This window comes from Prionailurus viverrinus, chromosome A1, assembly GCF_022837055.1.
Source record: "Prionailurus viverrinus isolate Anna chromosome A1, UM_Priviv_1.0, whole genome shotgun sequence".
NCBI classification, from domain to species: Eukaryota; Metazoa; Chordata; class Mammalia; order Carnivora; family Felidae; genus Prionailurus; species Prionailurus viverrinus.
The window spans coordinates 68,023,342-68,042,132 of NC_062561.1; the positions used below are offsets into that span (position 1 = coordinate 68,023,342).

General features: G+C 38.2%; 1 protein-coding gene across 2 annotated transcripts in view; it reads right to left on the reverse strand.

Moving 5' to 3' along the window:
• Positions 1–393: 393 nt before the first annotated feature.
• UGGT2 (UDP-glucose glycoprotein glucosyltransferase 2) overlaps positions 394–18,791 on the reverse strand; it is a 191,250-nt gene continuing 172,852 nt past the window's right edge. The window contains exons 35-39 of one of the 2 annotated variants that reach the window (XM_047870316.1): positions 17,006–17,166; positions 16,009–16,123; positions 14,670–14,786; positions 10,025–10,151; positions 394–2,124 (exon numbers count right to left, since the gene is read on the reverse strand). In XM_047870316.1, coding sequence (XP_047726272.1) covers positions 2,102–2,124; positions 10,025–10,151; positions 14,670–14,786; positions 16,009–16,123; positions 17,006–17,166 — 543 coding nt within the window. In that variant the 3' untranslated portion in view covers positions 394–2,101. Of the gene's footprint in view, positions 2,125–10,024; positions 10,152–14,669; positions 14,787–16,008; positions 16,124–17,005; positions 17,167–18,791 lie in introns of those variants that run through there. The other variant, XR_007154714.1, reaches the window with a different exon arrangement.

Genomic DNA, 18,791 nt, shown 5'->3' on the forward strand with positions numbered 1-18,791 from the left:
ACTTAGCGTAAAGATGAGCCATTTTATCAAAGAATCGCCCGTAAAGAAGTATCTGTTTAGAAATCTGGATTTTTATTTTATATTTTTTAATTAAAGAAATTTATTTATTCTTGGGGCACCTGGGTGACTCAGTTAAGCATTCAACTCTTGATTTTAGCTCAGGTCATGATCTCATTCATGGTCATGAGATTGAGCCCTGCATCAGGCTCTGTGCTGGACGTGGAGCCTGTTTAGGATTCTCTCTCTCCCTTTCCCTCTGCCCCTCCCCTGCTCAAGTTCTCGCCCTCTCAAAAAAAAAAAAAAAATTACTCTTTTAAGTAGGGTTCATGCCCAATGTGGGGCATGAACTCATGACCCGGAGATCAAGAGTCTCATGCTCTACTGACTGAGCCAGCCAGGCACCCCTTAAATTGAGATTTTTAAATGCAAGCTATCACTCACCTGAAATGAGACTTGTACACTGTGCCCTTCAAATCACAAGATAAAAACTAGGAGGGGAGCATCAGGACTTTGTATTAGTCTGTAATTTCAGCTTATACTGCATCAAATATAGAATCTAGCATATGGGAGATGGCAGTTAGTGATAGACATGGGAACTAGTGCCTTTACCTACCCGATCCTTCTCCCCACAAAATTCTTAGACAAGCGAAAACAGAGACTGACAGTGAAAGAAGTGTAGGTACCATCTTACAGTCATTTGGGGATTCTGTCCCGAAAACCACTGCAGACCTCAGGTTAGCTGGGTTGGAGCATCTAACTCACTCGAGCAGATTATAGAGTCTCTTATCTATAAGCTTTATCAAACCATCTAGAACAATCTAGTTCCATCAGGGCAGGCCACACTCCATTTTATCACAGACAAGAACAAGTAACAGAGGCAGGGTGAGCAGGAGAGGGAGAGCCCTTGTGACTTCTAATTAGAAATGAATGAAGCAGCTGGGAACAGGGAGGCTATTTTCAAATACTCTATGGGCTATGCTGCTGAATAGAGAAGGGCTAGACTTGTTCAGTAGAGCTCAAGAAGCAGGAGAAACCACCAGTGGACCGTTCTGGCTCACTGTAGAGCTCAGATGGACCAGCCTGCCTCCTGAAGCAGACAGCTCCCTATTGCCTTGCAAGGGTCCAGGGGGCTTGAGGCTCCACTAGGTGGGACTGCCATGGTGGCTGGGAAGCCCCTCTATTAAACATTTCCCACACCACACTCATCAGGAGTGTGGTGATCTCCTTAAGCAATCATGATTTCCCATTCTCAGCTCAGCCCCACTGAATCAGCTTCTTCAGGGGATGGGATTCAGATGACACTGAAGTCTCTTCCATTACTGAGATCCGATTTAGAATAGCTGGATAGTTTTTGAACATTTACTATTCCTATTCATCTATTATTAATACACGGCAGGAAAACAAACTTCATATTTTTAGTTTCCATTGAAGTGACTACTTTTATACTTCTTTTTTTATACTTATTTTGAAGGCATACAAAGCTCAGTAAGTCCATGAATATAATTTTGTGAAATAAAAATTAGAAACATTAAGAAACTACAAATGCAGCATAGGATGAAAACATCATACTGTTTAAGATAAATGATTACAGTACCACACAACTTTCATTTAAAAATAAGTTATAAATGGGCTTAATTTTTTTATTATTCAGGGGTAACCACAAGTCCTTTTTTCTTAGAGGAAAAAAACACAAAACAGCTTTCTTTCATTTTAAATGCACTTTGAGAATAAGCAAATATGGGTGCACAACGAGCTGGAATACACAGACACAGATGGTTCGATAAATCCCCCTGAGAACCAGCTAGTCAGGTATGTTCTTCTACTGGGCTATCTGGCAAAATATCACTTTAATGGGTGAAAACCCAGGGTCTTAAGCAAGAAGGAAAAAGAAATAATCTAGTTTTAAATACTCAATGGCCATTTTTTATATAACTTAAACTTATTCAATACATTAACTGCATGTATTTTTAAATATTATTTAAATTGAAGAATATGTCACTAATCTTTAATGAAATTTCCCAAAGCCTTGGCAGTAGTTCCACACTTCCCCAGCAGGTGGCAGATTTCTTGAAATACTTTCGTCGTCTTTCATAAGCCAGTGCTAGAGTTCATCATGTGTCAAAACTGTAGAGGAGGAAAGTTTATTTAGTGATTGAAATCTTAAATATCAAATGAGCTCAAATTTCACCCAAATCATAGGTGCTGGCTGAGGATCCTTAGATTAGTACCTTTTTGCTTCATTATTAGTTGTTTGTACATTACTGTATCATAAGTACTTACATTTTACCACCTAGAAGGGAGCTTTCATGAGTCTATGAGGACAAGGACCATATCTTTGTTATCTCTGTTATCTCTAAAGCCTAGCACACTGTCTGGCAATTTGAAGCCTTGAAAAATACGTATTTATCACTTACTATGCACAAATAGCCTATCACTAATGTAATGGAACAACAAAGAGCAGAAGCCATATATGGTCTCCTGTGATGGGAAGAGAGAGAAGTCAAATACTGATTTAGCTGATACAAATGTGAGGATCAGTGAAGACTATCACTGATAGAGACCAAAATGGTTTCTTTTGTATTACTGAGTTGTCACATACTAACTGATTTTAAAACACTGAGAATTCAGGATATTTTCAGGCAGAAATGAATTAAAGTACAATGTAAGTGCATCCTATTCCACAATTTGAGATGGTAGACTATGTTTCTTCTTCACCAAATTTCTCCTGAGACAAAATGTAAAGGGAATAATAATAATGAGCCTAGGGAAGACATTAATTAAGATGTGATTGCCCCCTTCAAAAATAATCAATAGAAGATAAAGTAAAAAAAAATTTCCCTGAACAGAGAAAAAAACTAGGTAATAGAAAATATAACCACAGAAATACAAAGGATCCTAAGAGACTACTATGAACAGTTATACACCCAAAAAAAAAAAAAAAAAAAAAAAAAAAAAAAAACAAAAAACAACCCAGGGACAATCTAGAAGACATGAATAAATCCCTAAAAACATACAACTTACCATGAATATACTGTCTAATGAAGAAATAGAATACCTTAACAAACCTGAGACTGAATCAGTAATCAAAACCTCCTGAGAAACAAAAGTCCAGGACCAAAAGGCTTCACTGGTGAATTCTACCAAACATTTAAGGAATAATACCAATCCTTCTTAACTTTTCCAAACAACAGAGAAGGACACACCCGAACTCATTTTATAAGATCAGCATTAACTGGACTCCAAAACCAGAAAAGTGTACTTTATAAGGAAAGAAAATTACAGGCCATTATTCCTGATAAATAAAAATGCAAAAATCCTCAAAATATTAGCAAACTGAATTCAACAATACATTAAAAAGATCACACACCAAGATCAAGTGGGATTTATTCCAGAGATGCAAGGATGGCTCAATATCCACAAATCAATCAACATGATAAATATCAACAATATGAAGGATAAAAATCATCTCAATGGATGCAGAAAAAGCATTTGAAAAAACTCAACATCCATTTATGACAAAAACTCACAACTAAGTGGGTATAGAGGGACTGTACCTCAATGTAATAAAGACCATATATGACAAGTCCACAGAAAACAAACATTATATTCAACGGCAAAAAGTTGAAAACTTTTCCTCTCAGATCATGAACAAGAATGCCTACCCTTGCCCCTTTTATTCAATATACTATTAGAAGTACCAGCCACAGCAATTAGGCAAGAAAATGCATCCAAGCTGAATAGACATAAACTGTCAGTATTTGAAGATAACATGATATTATATAGAAGAAACCCTAAAGACCACCAAAAAAACTGTTAAAACTATAAATGAATTCAGTAAAGTGGCAGGACATAAAATCAATATACAGAAATCTGTTGGGTTTCTATACACTGATACCAAACTATAAGAAAGAAAAATTAAGAAAATAATCTATTTACAATTGTATCAAAAAGAATAAAATACTAGGAATAAATTTAACCAAGGAGGTGAAAGACCTATACCCTGAAAACTCTAAGACATTGATGAAGACACAAATAAACAGAAAGATATTCCATGCTCACGGACTGGAAGAATTAATATTGTTAAAATGTCCATACTATCCTAAGCAACCTATAGGTTCAATGCAATCCCTATCAAAATTCCAATATCATTTCTCACAGAAATAGAACAAGCAACTTTAAAACTTATGAAGAACCACAAAAGACACCAAATAGCCAAAGTAACATAGAGAAATGATGAAGCTGGAGGCATCAGCGTCCCTGATTTAAAACTGTATCACAGGAGTGCCTGGGTGGCTCAGTCATTAAGCATCTAACTTCGGCACAGGTCACGATATCATGGTTCGTAAGTTGGAGGCTTGCTTTGGGTGAGCTCGAGCCCCATTTCAGGTGAGCACAAACTCTGCTTCAGTGAACACGAACTCTGCTTTGGGTGAGCCCCACTTCTCTCTGCCCTTTGTGGGAAGATTCTCTCTTTCTCCCTCTCCAAAAAAACAAAACAAACCAAACAAACAAACAAAACCAAGAAAACTATATCACAAAGCTACAGTAACCAAAACAGTTTGACATTGCCATAAAAACAGATACACAGATCACTGAAACAGAATGATGGGCACTTATGACAAAGAAGCCAAGAATAGGCAATGGGGAAAGTACAATTTCTTCAATAAATAGTGTTGGGAAATCTGGACAGCCACATGCAAAAGAATGAAACTTTGCCCCATTCTTATACCAAACACAAAGATTCACTCAAAATGGATTAAAGACTCAAATGTAAGACCTGAAATTATAAACCTCCCAGACGAAAACATAGGCAGTAAGCATCTTGATATCAGTGTTGGCAATAATTTTTTGAATTTGTCATCAAAAGTAAAGATAATAAAAGCAAAAGTAAACAAATGGGGACTACATGAAACTAAAAAGCTTCTGCAGATGAAAGAAACTATATATCTGATTAGGGGGTAATATCCAAAATATATAAAGAACTCATACAACTCAATAGCAAAAAATCTAAACAATCCAATTAAGAAAATGGACAGAGGCTCTGAAGAGACATTTTCCCAAAAAAGATAAATAGGTCAAAATCACTAATCATAGGGAAATGAAAATCAAAACCATAGTTACCATCATGTACCTGTAGAATAGCAATTATCAAAAAGACAATAACAAGAGTTAGCAAGGATGTGGAGGAAAAGGGAACCCTTGTGCACTGTTGATGGGAATGTAAACTGCTGCAGCCACGATGGAAAACATATGGCAGTTCCTCAGAACATTACACAAAAAGAAGGAAATCCTACCCTTTGTACAACATGAATGAACCTTAAGGGCATTATGCTAAATGAAATAAGTCAGAGAAAGACAAATACTGTATGATCTCACTTATATAAGGAATCTAAAATAAAACAATACTGAGCTCACACACACAGAGAATAGATTAGTGGTTGTCAGAGTGAGGTTGAGGGATGGATAAAATAGGTGAGGGGTCAAAAGGTACAAACTTCTAGTTATAAAATAAGTAATAGGGATGTAATGCACAGCATGGTGATTATAGTTAGCAACACTCTATGGTATACTGAAAGTTGCTAAGAGACCTTAAAAGTTCTTATCACAAGAAAAACAAATTTTATAAGTATCTATAATTTCACAATATATACAAATAATGAATGTTACATGCTTGAAATGAATATTATAGCTATAATATCTTAATTTAAAAAAAGGAAAAATAAAGAATAATAGGTCATGACCAAGCTGAGTTTGTTTCTGGAACACAGGAAATTTCAATATTAGTAAATCTATTAATATTGTCTATTATATTAATAAATCAAATATAAAAACCAGCCAGTTGCTTCTATTTTTGTTGAGGATGTGGTTGATAAAATGCAACCCATTCTTGATAAAAACACTTATTAGAACAGGAATCAATGGATATTTCCTCAACATAAATTTTTTAGTCCAAAGCCATTATCTTAACAGGGAAACAGAGAAGGTTGGCCAAAAAAGTGAGAAAAAGAAGCTAATATTTAACATCATATTAGATATATCAACCAAAGCAATGAGACAAGAAAAAGCAATGTGAGGTATAATGATTAGAGGAAAAACCATTTTTGTTTGCAGATAAGATGTATGTAATCCTAGGGGAAAAAATTCAAGAGAACCAACTGAAATCTTACTATAAATAATAGGGGGATTCAGTATGATCATAAAGATTCATAAGCTGAAAACAATAATCTATCACAAGCAAATACCAGTAAGAAACACTGTAAGAGAAAATCCCATTTATAATAATAACAAAAAGATGAAATACCTAGGGACAAGCTTAAAAAAGATATGGGTAAGACCTATATGATTAAAATGTTATGATTCTTGACAAACATAAAACTGAAACTGAACATAAAGATACAACATGTTCTTAGGTGCAAAGAACAGTTTTCACAAACACGTCAATACTCCCTAACTTAAGTAATAAATTTAATGTAATCTTCCCTCCATCCTCTTCTCTACCCCCCACCAAAAAAGAAAAACTGAAAAATTTCTGGAACTAGATGATTCTAAAGCTTATATGGAAAAATACACAAGAATACCAGGAAAACAACAACAAAATAGTAATGAGGGGAGATGAGCCCTACTCAGTAATAAAACATGCTATAAATCTTCTAATTAAAAAAGTATATAATAGGCACATGTATAGACAGAGATAAATGGAACAGGATAAAAAATGTGCCAGACAGAAATAATGCAGGAATTTAGTGTATGATAAAGGTGGCAACACAAATCTCTGAAATAAAGACCATCAACTTTTTTCCAGTATTGGACAATAATCCTCTAGAAAAAAATGAGCAAAGGATAAAAATAAGCAGTTGAAAAACAGAATTACAAATGTCCCTGAAACATATGACCAGATTCTCAACTCCATTCATGTTACAAGTTGAACTGTGTTTCTCTAAAATTCATATGTTGGAACCCTAACCTGCAGGACTTCAGAATGTGACCTTATTTGGAGATAGTCTTTACAGAAGTAATAAGGTTAAAATGACATCATCAGGGTAGACCCTAATCCAACATGACTAGTGTCCTTGTAGGATGAGGAAATCTGCACAGAGACGTATACAGAGAGAAGACAATGTGAAGAGACGCAGCGAGAAAGTGGCTACCTACAAGTCAAGAGAAGGACTGGGACAGATCCTCCCTCATTGCCCTCAGGAAGGAACCAACTCTAAAGACACTTTGATCTTGGACTTCAAGCTTCTAGAACAGTGAGACAAAAAATTTCTTCCGTTTGAGTCAGCTATTTTGTGGTACTGTGTTAGAGCACCCCCAGAAAACTAATACAGCTTATAATAAGAGAAATGCAAAAGTTATAAAACAAGGCCTACTATAGCCTTAAAAATGATTGCCTCTTTGTGTTTGAGTAAAAGAGGTCTTCCAATTTTATTCTTTCTATATATAGTACTTCCATATTGTTTTCATGTTTATAACAGACTTACATTTGTAATTCAAAATTAAGTAAAAAATCCAAAAATCTTTTGTAAAACTTATTTTTACACATTCATAGGTATGTATACAAACATGCCATTTTTATTTATTTATTTATTTATTTATTTATTTATTTATTTATTTATTTTTCAAAGTTTATTTATTTTTGGGACAGAGAGAGACAGAGCATGAACGGTGGAGGGACAGAGAGAGAGGGAGACACAGAATCGGAAACAGGCTCCAAGCTCTGAGCCATCAGTCCAGAGCCGGACATGGAGCTCGAACTCACGGACCGCGAGATCGTGACCTGGCTGAAGTCGGACGCTCAACTGACTGCGCCACCCAGGCGCCCCAACCATTTTTATTTAAGATGGGGCCAATTACAAATATTACTATATTTTTAACTTAAAATATGCTATCCACAAAATACATTTATCTCAATTCTCTTGAAAGACTACAATATTTCTTTGTATGTATTGACATTTATATAATCAATCTTCTATTAATGGATCAATTATTTCAATTTCATTATTAAAAACAATGGCATAACATGTATACATATTTCTCTTATTTATTTATTTATTTATTTATTTATTTATTTATTTGAAAGAGTGCGTGCGCGCACATGAGTAGAGGAGGGGCAGAGAGAGAGGGAGAGAGAGAATCCCAAACAGGCTCCACACCGTCAGCACATAGCCCAATGCGGGGCTCAAACTCGCAAACTGTGAGATCATGACCTGAGCTGAAATCAGGAGTCAGATGCTTAACCAACTAAGCCACCCAGATGCCCCTCACTTCTCTTTTTAAATGTAAACCTGACACACATATTTTAGTTTTTATACACATTGTAAAATTTCCTTAATTTATACAGCTGCTGTATGTATGAGCATATGAGTGCTCACTTGTCAGTAACTTCCTGACTCTGGCTATTATTAATCCTTTAACTCTTTCCAATTTGGAAAGAGAAACATTTCATCCGTATGTTCTGTGCATTAAAAAATTTTGAGGTAATTGTATAAAATTTCCTTTCTGTCTTCTTTTCCCCACCCCTTTCTCCCCTGTTTTCTGCCTTCTTCAACTCCCTTTTAAAACAGTTGTATCACACCACTTACAGAATATTCTTCTGAATTGAAATGGTGTCTTCAAATTATTTAAGTTATTAATTAAAAACAGGGGCACCTGGGTGGCTCAGTTGGTTAAGCATCTGACTCTTGATTTCAGCTCAGGTCATGATCTCACAGTGTGTGAGCTGGGGTCCCACACTGGGCTTGGGATTCTCTCTCTCTCTCTCTTGGCCCCTCCCCTATGCCCTTTCTCTCTCAAAATAAATAAACAGTAGAAAAATTCATTAACAAAACATGGATGTGTTTTAAATACTCAACCTCTCAGAAAATAACTGCATTGGTTTTGTTAAAGAATACAAAAAGATGAAACACAATTTCATGCTTATGTGAGAAAGTTTATATATATTATTTTTTTAAGTTTATTTATTTTGAGAAAGAGTGCAAGGGTGCACACGCATGTGCTTGCACAAGTGAATGAGTGGGGGAAGGGCAGAGAGTGAGAGTGGGGGGGGGAGAGAGAGAGAGAGAGAGAGAGAGAATGAATGAATATCCCAAGCAGGCTCCACACTGCCAGCACTGAGACTGATGCAGGGCTTCAACCCACAAACTGTGAGATCATGACCTGAAATCAAGAGTCAGACACTCAACCAACTGAGCCACCCAGGCGCCCTTATGTATAACATTTGTATGTTTATATTTAACATTTCAGCTTCTAAAAAAAATAAAGCTGAGGGAAATAAGAATATTATTCTGAACCACTGGGAAGAATTACTGTTGAGGATTAATACAACCTGTTTGAAAGTCTCTAACACTGGAGCTCAGTGCTATTTTTAAAAAAGAGTAAAGAAAAATTGAGAGAACTAGGCACTAATGAGGAAGGAGAATTAGGAGGCAATCAAGAAATTTACAGCACCTTTAACAGAATATTCAACACTTACTTGTTGAAGGTTTATGTAGAGTGATGAAATGCCTAGGTAACCACATTTTAATCTTAGAAATGGTAGCAAATCTAGTCCAAGTCACCCTCCAGCCCTGAGGAGGCTACTAGAACCAGGAACACATGGGAAATCCATATTCCACATGGGATTAATTCAGGAGATAGGAGGTAATATTTCTAGGTTCCATATAAGTCTTTCACTAAACTTTAGGGTTTGGATTTTCATATTTGGGACATTTGGTGTAATCCTAAGGACAAGCAGGTTTTCTACTTTTATTTTCTACCTCTTGTGTCAGAGGCTAATGCTTTGGCACCCATTTATGTGGTGATATGAACTGAAGTTACATCCGTGGGGGAATAGATTCTCTATCCATGTTTTAAATTTGTGAGTTTAAGTCCACATAAAATGAAGTTCTTAATAATGTCACAAATTTTCTGAAAGAAATTCTGACCTGATCATTTACTAAATTCACCAAGAAATGAGTTTGTAATCTATTTTAATTTCACTTCAGGCAACACATGATTCAGACACCACCAGAGAATGATGACTTACTTGCATTTTTCTTCTTGTTTTCTAGGTGTTCTAACAGTTGTCGTATCTCAGTGTCATACTCCACCCATTCTGGGACAATCCTGGCAGCAGCTTTTAGCTTAGGTTCTTTTGTTTTGGGATTATTGCACTAAAAGTTTAAATAAAATTTGGTTAATGAAAAATGACTTTCCTTGTATGTTAATTATGCTTCATTTAAGGAAGGAAAGGTGGGAGGGAGGGAGGCAGGGATAGAGGATGAACAGATCATTGTCCAGGAAAAAAGGAAATACTTGAGAACATTACTATGTCACTACAGCATACAAAATGAATTTTATAAAAAGCAGAGCCCTAAGTACTAAATATTTAAATCACTAACAAATAAAAGTACTTAGTTTAATAGGGAAAGGATCAAGCGAAATGACAAATGATAGTTTATGTAAGAAGTAAGTATTTAATGCAAATACCTCAATCAGAAATTTAAACAAAAATTGTTTAAAAACATTCTTATGGTTAACAAGGAGTCTGTCAAACACTTCTCCAAAATGTTTTGGCAAAAGATCTAATTACATGATTATTTTGTAAAAGAACATAGCAGACTATATTAATAAGTATTCTCTTATCTTTCTTTGGACTAAAATCTGGTTTATATACTTGTGTTTTCCACAGACAAATATTGTTAGCCTTTAGAAATTTCTCGAGTTTGTTTAGCAAAAGCATTCCCTCCCCTTTATATGCTTTTGTTCTAATTAGCAACTGTGGCGATATTAAAAATCAGTTAACTGGAACTCATGTGTCAAAATACTGATAGGGTGAAATTCACAGGAGTTTATAAATCTCATGTCTAAACATATTAACTAGTCTACCTGACAGATACAGTGGAATAACGATGAGTACAGATCCTCAGTCCTCATGGTTCCAACTCTTTGCTTACTGGTAGTAAGACCCATACATTTCAGTTAACTGTGTGTGTGTGGCGGTGGGGGGGGGGCTGGGTGGGGGGAAGATCTTAGCTTCATCACAAGGGAGGAAGCTGAAATAAGATAATCTCTATGCTTCCACTGATATCTGACCGATGTAAACGACTCAGCGAGCAGTTGGTCCTATTATGGGGTTTCTTGGGAAATTAAGAGGTCAAAAGGCAAAGTGAACAGGAAAAGGATCTGATTCTGCATGTATGTGACGGTACAGCTGACAAGATGCTAATGTGCTGGATGTGAGGTGTGAGGAGAGAGGTCAAAGATGACCCCAGAGTGTGGGGCTTGAGCGACACGAAGAATGGAGATGCCATCGACCAAGACATGAAGGACTATGGGAGGAGGACAAATGTCACAAAGTTCCAGAAGCATCCCATTTGCTCTTTACAAGACATTAATAGAGAACACATCTTGAGCTCACTTTCATGCGACGTCTTGTAGTTGCCGCAACTTGCTTTCTCCCTAATTCCTTATGGGAGAGCTACTGGTTATGTACGAGTCATGAGCCTATTGTCTTTTTTTTTTTTTTTTTATGTTTATTTATTTTTGGGAGAGAGGGAGAGACAGAGCGTGAGCAGGGGAGGGGCAGAGAGAGAGGGAGACACAGAATCCGAAGCAGGTTCCAGGCTCCCAGCTGTCAGCACAGAGCCCGATGCGGGCCTCAAACTCACAAACTGCGAGATCATGACCTGAGCCGAAGCCTGACGCTGAACCGACTGAGCCACCCAGGCGCCCCGAGCCTGTTGTCTTAATCCCTTCCTCATCAAATATTTTCACTTCATTCCATTGTGGATTTTTTCCTATAGTAATATATTCCTGAAGTAAGTGGGAAAAGGAGATTTTCTCTGCAGAAATTAACCTTACAGGCATTATGTTCTATAAAGTAAAGATAATGGAACTATTTCCATTTTAATCCTGTCAGAAACTGTTAAAATACTGTGTTTCCCTTAGTTTTCTGTCTTACAATCCCCCCCCCCCCCCCAATCTATATTGGTGGTGCTTACATGGGTTATCATGCCCCCCAGGGGAGCTTTGGCAAGGTCTGGACACATTTTTGGGTGTCATGACTGGGGGGTGGTGGGGCACTACTGCCATCTAGTGGGTAAAGCCAGAGATGCTGCTAAACGTGCTCCAGGGCCCAGGACAGCCCCCCACAATTATGAATTATATAGTCTCAAATGTCAATAATGCTCAGGTTGACTGAAACAGAGACGAGATGGTACCATGATATTCATAAATGCTCTCATCCTCACCTTTGATCATTAATCATGCTTTTTCCTCTTCATTAGGCCATTTCCTTGGGGTTTGTCTGCATTCCCTTAACTTTTTTCCCCAAGAAGTTGGCCCAAATTAGCATGTTCTCTCATTTGTAAGTGTTTCTGTGGGAGGGATGGCTATCTGTCCACGAAAATTTATGCCATCTTTTTTCTATGTAGACCTATCACTAAGTAGCAGCTGCCCATCTGGGAATGACATTTCTTAGCTCCCCTTACATCTCAATGTGGCCCCACAACCAATCCACCAAGGGGCCGCAGCTTTTAGGAGTCAGGAAGCATTCCTCATACTCTTTTTCTCCCCTCCAGATCAACACTACCCAACAGAAATATGATGGAATTTTAAATTTTCTAGTAGCCACATATAAAAGTATAAATGGAACAGGTGAAATAAACATATAAACATATCAAAAACACCATCAGTCAATATGTAATAAATATAAATATTATTTATATTTTTATATTCTTTTTATTGTGCTGAGTCTTCAAAATCTAGTGTGTATTTTATACTTTACAGCACATCTCAATTCAGATCAGCAATATTTAAAAACAATTTTTTCTTTCTAACGTTTATTTATTTTTGAGACAGAGAGAGACAGAGCATGGACGGGGGGAGGGTCAGAGAGAGAGGGAGACACAGAATCCGAAACAGGCTCCAGGCTCCGAACTGTCAGCACAGAGCCCGACGCGGGGCTTGAACTCATGAACCACGAGATCATGACCTGAGCCGAAGTCGGACACTTAACCGACTGAGCCACCCAGGCGCCCCAGATCAGCAATATTTTTAAGTGCTCAATGGCCACGTGTGGCAAGTGGCTGCCATACTGGACAGATCAGCTTCTGATGGCTACAGATGATGACAGCACCTCAGAGGATGAAGGAGCCACAAGATGGATGGAGGCTGGTCCCATGATGGACAGGGAAGCTACTCACTGACAACACCCACTTAGATCTGGACTTAGGTGAGTGTGACACCACTGAAATCTGGGGTTTGTTATAGTTAGCTCATGTTAACCTAAGTGTTGGAGATCCCAAGGAGACCTTATGTCACTAATGTATGAGTCACAACCTTATAGGTCACAGCACAACCTTAACATCTTATGAGTTATGTTCAGTAAGGTTCTTGGTCTCTCTTTAGAAAATTCCCTTGCTTTCTTCTTAACAATGCCACCTCGATTCTGCTACTTTCTATCACCTTTGACTGCAATCTGACAAGCTGGCGTGCTACCACTTTCCTATACATTTCTACACGTACCTAGAAAAATGTCCCTAGATTTTATTGTCCTGTCTTATGTTCAAAACTGCATGAATGCTAATATTTGGATAGTTTATTTTTTAACGGAAGATCTTATAAATAATTATTTTAAACTCAAATTAGCACATAAAAACAATATGGTCAGAAAAAGAATGACGATATAACTATTAAAGACACTATAGTACTGGAATGTAAGTTCAAGATAGCTAGACAATACATTAGCTTGAAATATTTCATGTCTAGGAGAAATAGAGCATAAACTGCTTAAAACTAAAAGTTAAAAATTTTTCTCAAAAGGAAGGAAAAAAACCCAGACATGTATAGGATAATTCAAGTAGACACGTTTGGGAAAAATATTGGCAGGAGAACCAAACTGATTGTGTATTAAGATGATAGTTAATCCAGGAACATTTCAGCAGCTCATGGTCTTTCTCTCAGATGCCGCTGTGCATTAAAGAGGAACCCAGCAAGCCTGAGATCGCTATCCTCGGAAAGGCCTGCTTGCAAGGAGGGGCCTCGGCTGGCATCTGGGAACTTGGGTTTCAGGAGTGTTCCCACCATTCCTGGTAAGAATGGCTCACCATGCCTAACCTGTGCCAACCACATAGTTTATGCCAAACACGTGCTTTCCTTCTGGATGTTGCAAATTATAAGCTTTTAAAGTGTGAAGTGCCTGGTATGTGACAGGCAGGGGCGTGCTTATGGGACCAGCCCTCAATAAGAATCCTGGGTACTGGGTTCCTAATCAGCTTCCCTGGTAGACAACACTTCACATGTGCTGTGAAATTCCTTATAGCTTCAGGGATTAAGCTTGCCCTGTGAGGCTGCATGGGGAGAGGGCTCTTGGAAGCTGGCATCTGGTTTTCTCTGGACTTTGCCCCATACATCCTTTCCCTTTTGCCCTGAACCCACTGGAATAAAGCATAGCCATGTGTATGATGATATTCTGAGTCCTGTGAGTCCTCTTGTGATTCAGCAAACTTGGGGGTGACCTTGAGGGCCCCCGGAGACAGCCCTGTACTTGGCCAACCTAAGTAAATAGAGCAAATTGACTAAGCAGCAGTGTGCCACATGTGTGCCATTCCATTTGTAAAAGAGAAGATACTTCTATTCGAACATTTTCACATCTGCTTATACACAAATGACAACACACACGCACTCACCAGATCGATTGTTTTGGCTCTCTGTTTGGATTCATCGTCACACCAGGTTTCACACCACAGCCAGTCTTGAGGAAGAGACTTAATGGCCACTTGGTAAATCATATTATTGGGAAGATCCTATAGAAGAAAAATGATTTAAACACAGAGGTATAGAAATTAGAGTCAGAGGGAATAAGGCTGATGAGGTCAATTAAATTAAAAATGGGTCCGAAGAATCATATGCAGATCTAAAATATCTATTTGAAAAAAATTTTAACGTTTATTTATTTTTGAGAGAGTGTGCGCGCGCATGAGGGGGAGGGGCAGAGAGAGAGAGGGAGACACAGAGTCTGAAGCAGGCTCCAGGCTCTGAGCTGTCAGCACAGAGCCCGACATGGGGCTCGAACCCACACTGTGAGATCATGACTGGAGCCTAAGTCAGATGCTGAACCAACTGAGCCACCCAGGTGCCCCTAAAATATCTACTTTTAAGCTAGTAAACATTTAATCTGACTCAACCATCTTGTGTCATGATGAATCCATGCCCTAGAACTATGCCCACAGCTGCCCTGGACTTCACCCCTCGTGTCAGGAATGGAGTGGGAAGCCCAGAAACCCACCACTCTTCACTGCCCCAAGCGGATAGCCTCAATGCCTCTGCCTGACCTGAAACAAGGCGACCGATCACCCACACCGTGCCTGCTCTTGCTGTTTATGGCTGCCATCGCTGTGCTCTCCAGATTTGGAGGTGACCTTTCGTGTCCCTGTTAGGAAACAATGCTCCAGGAGAATTCTCACATTTCTGCATGCTCGGGGCTAAGTAAAGACTGCTGGCACCTGCGTTAAAGGAAGTTTAAATGGCAAATGAGCCTCACAGGTGACAAAGCCCTGAATCATGCCCACAATCATGTGAGTGACCGACCCAGTCAAGTCTTCAGATTAGATGGCAACCCCTGGGTCCACAAAGACTTCAGCGTTGTGAGAGACTGCAGCAGAATGCCCAGCAATGTCAGACCCAGATTCCTGACCCACAGTTACTGTAAGTGGCTAGGTTTTCAGGTAAGTCATTAGGTAGCAACAGATAATGAATACAAGATTGTTGTGGGATTTGGATTTGACAAACCAAGCTGCTACTATTCATGCACAAGTATTTGTGTAGACATATGCTTTCATTTCCCTTCAAAGAGAATAACTGGTCATATGGTAGGTTTAAGTTTAAATTTTAAGAAAATCCCAAACTGTTTTCCAAAATGGAAAGGGAGGGAGAGGCTGAAAATATAAGGTTTTAAAGTTTACAAGCAGGGAATTGGAGCAGTCTGGATCTATGCACTGCAAATGAGTCTAAGAACGTTCTACTTACCTGATCTAGGTTTGACAGACTGTTTGGATCTTGACTGAGAGCTTGGTACTGGCCCCGGAGCCTGTCACCGGCTGCAATTCTCCTGAACTGCTTGAGATCCACTACATACAAGGCACTGCAAAGGTGAACAGTCTTTGGTGGCTCATGTTGTTCACGTATTTTTACTTTCCCCCAGTGACTATTTACAGTAATGGGATTGACTTCAGATATCCCTGGGTCTAATAACAAGTCCTTTCCTAAATTTTCTCCCAATTCTAAAACTGTTTCCAAGGGTTTGAAGTTTGTTATAATACTGTTAGGATCCATATCCTCTTAGAGTCACCACAGGTTTTTCCAAGATACCATGGAACTCATGGCTCTACAAAACAACGTATCTGAAGACAGCATGTTCATTTTGTTATACGGCAAGCCAGTTTAAGTCTTCTGTTGTGGTCAGGAGCCTCTCCCCTGAGTTCCATTACTTGGTTTAACTCCTGGCTCAGTTACGCACTAACAGTGTAAGCCTGGGCAAGTTACATGAGTGCTTCATCCCTCTGAAACATCTATTACATGGGGATGATAACAGTATCTCAAAAGGTTGTCACAGAAATTTTATGAGTTGATACAGGTAAAGTCTTGGGGTGCCTGGGTGGCTCAGTTGGTTAAGCGTCTGACTCTTGATATCAACTCTGGTCACGATCTCACGGTTCGTGGGATTGAGCCCCGCGCTGGGCTCTGCACTGACGGCACAGAGCTTGCTTAGGATTCTCTCTCTCCCTCTTCCACTTGCCCCTCCCCTACTTGTGCTGTTCCTCTCTCCCAAAACAAACAAATAAATAAATATTAAAAAGAGATGAATCTATGTTTAAAAAATATATATATGTAAAGTCTTGTAAGAGTGACTAGCACATAGCAAACACCAATTGGTTGTCATAATTGTCTGATTTCTAAGAAAACAGAGTATTGAGATCCAGTAAGTTATTTGGTTACTAAAAAGTAAGAGTATGGATTTTCTTACCTGATATGGTATTTCCTTCTTAAAAGATGTGATGCCCAGTATCCCTTTTTCCAGAAACGATACCCATCCATTTCAGTGCGGCTATCACAAAATGGGGTATACCCGTAGGGCGCTCCATCCAGATCAAAATCTCGGAGTTCTTTTAGGTCATGTCTTACAATCTAAATAATTAAAACAGTTTCTCTGATGAAGCCTATACAATAATATAACAATTATGCTATTATAATAAGCCTTTTTAACGTGAATCTCAAATTGTCACCTGACTGTAGAAACAGAACTGTGTTTTCCTCACAGCTCTTTCTTTTTTAAAAATTGTTTTTCAACGTTCATTATTTTGAGAGACAGACAGAGTGTGAGGGGGGAGAGGCAGAGAACAAGGGAGACACAGAATCTGAAGCAGGCTCCAGGTCTGAGCTGTCAGCACAGAGTCCCAACACAGGGCTCGAACTCACGAACCATGAGACCAAAGCTGAAGTTGGACGCTTAACTGACTGAGCCACCCAGGCTCCCTGCTCACAGCTCTTTCAAGCAGTAGGGAGTTTATGAAGTTCCCTTTTCTCTTGTTCGTACAGATGAAGAGAAACCTAAAATGCATATGCCTAGTCTATAGGACAGTGGTCTTATTAATAAGAATAGTCTGTCATGTCATCTTAATCAAGATTTCTTAAACAATATGCATTTTGGGAAGAAATTAAATATTTCACAAGTTCATCGCTCTTAGTTTATCAAGGTATGGATTAATAATTCAAAATCATTTTTATGATAAATCTCCAGTATTTTATATTGGCCAATATTAGTCTGAATGATGAAGAAAAACCTCTTAATTATCCTCAATGGCTTTAATGAAATAACATTAGCGTGTTCCAGTTTTTAATAGACTCTAGCCTGCTGGAAAATGCCACTGTGTAAGCTGGGGGAAGGTAGGAGAAATATGTTTTATGTTAGACAATATGTTTTGAAATGCTTAGCTCATTATCCACATTTTCCTGTTTTCTTCATTTTTAAGGATAATGATTCATATTTGTCAACTTGGAAACTAACACAAAAACAACAATAGAGTTAACAATACAAGTAAACTCTAACAGAGGATTTGAAAATACACTTTTGTCCTAAATATAAATACTAACTTGTGTACTTAATTTATATAACATTATTATTTACTGTTCTTCTTAAAGATTCTGTGTATTTTGCAAATATTTTTCCCATTAGTGATTACAAAGGCATGCAATGCAAGGAGGGAAGGGGAAAAGTCATAATTTTTGGATATGTAAGTTTTGAAAGCTAGGTACCAGAATGGGTTTTGGGGGGATAAATTTGGGACATTTTTCCCCCTTAAGTGTAAGGATGATGAGGTTTTGGCTATGGGCTAAAGGCCCAGGAATGCTTGTGGGAGGTACAAGCAAGAGAGGAGAGCTGTCTGTAATCGCCAACTTTTTCAGCAAGAAGCATAGCTCCTTTTAAGCAAACAGCTCATACATTCATAGGAACTCACACGACTACTTTTATCATGACTAATTTCAGTAGTTATTTTTAGTTACCAAAATCAAAAAACTACCACTTCAGAGGGAAAACTGCAATGTCCAAATAATAAATGGTACTTCTTGTGATACACTTGATTTTCCCCTGGAATTCTGACCGTTTTTTTTTAAAGATACTTTCCTTACATATCACATTCACGTCTTCCACATGTATGCAGCAGGGCAACAAAGACAATATTGAGCACCAGCAACATGAATTGAGTCCCTGTACTCAGAAGTGCAAACATAGTTTAAGTATTACTGAAAGC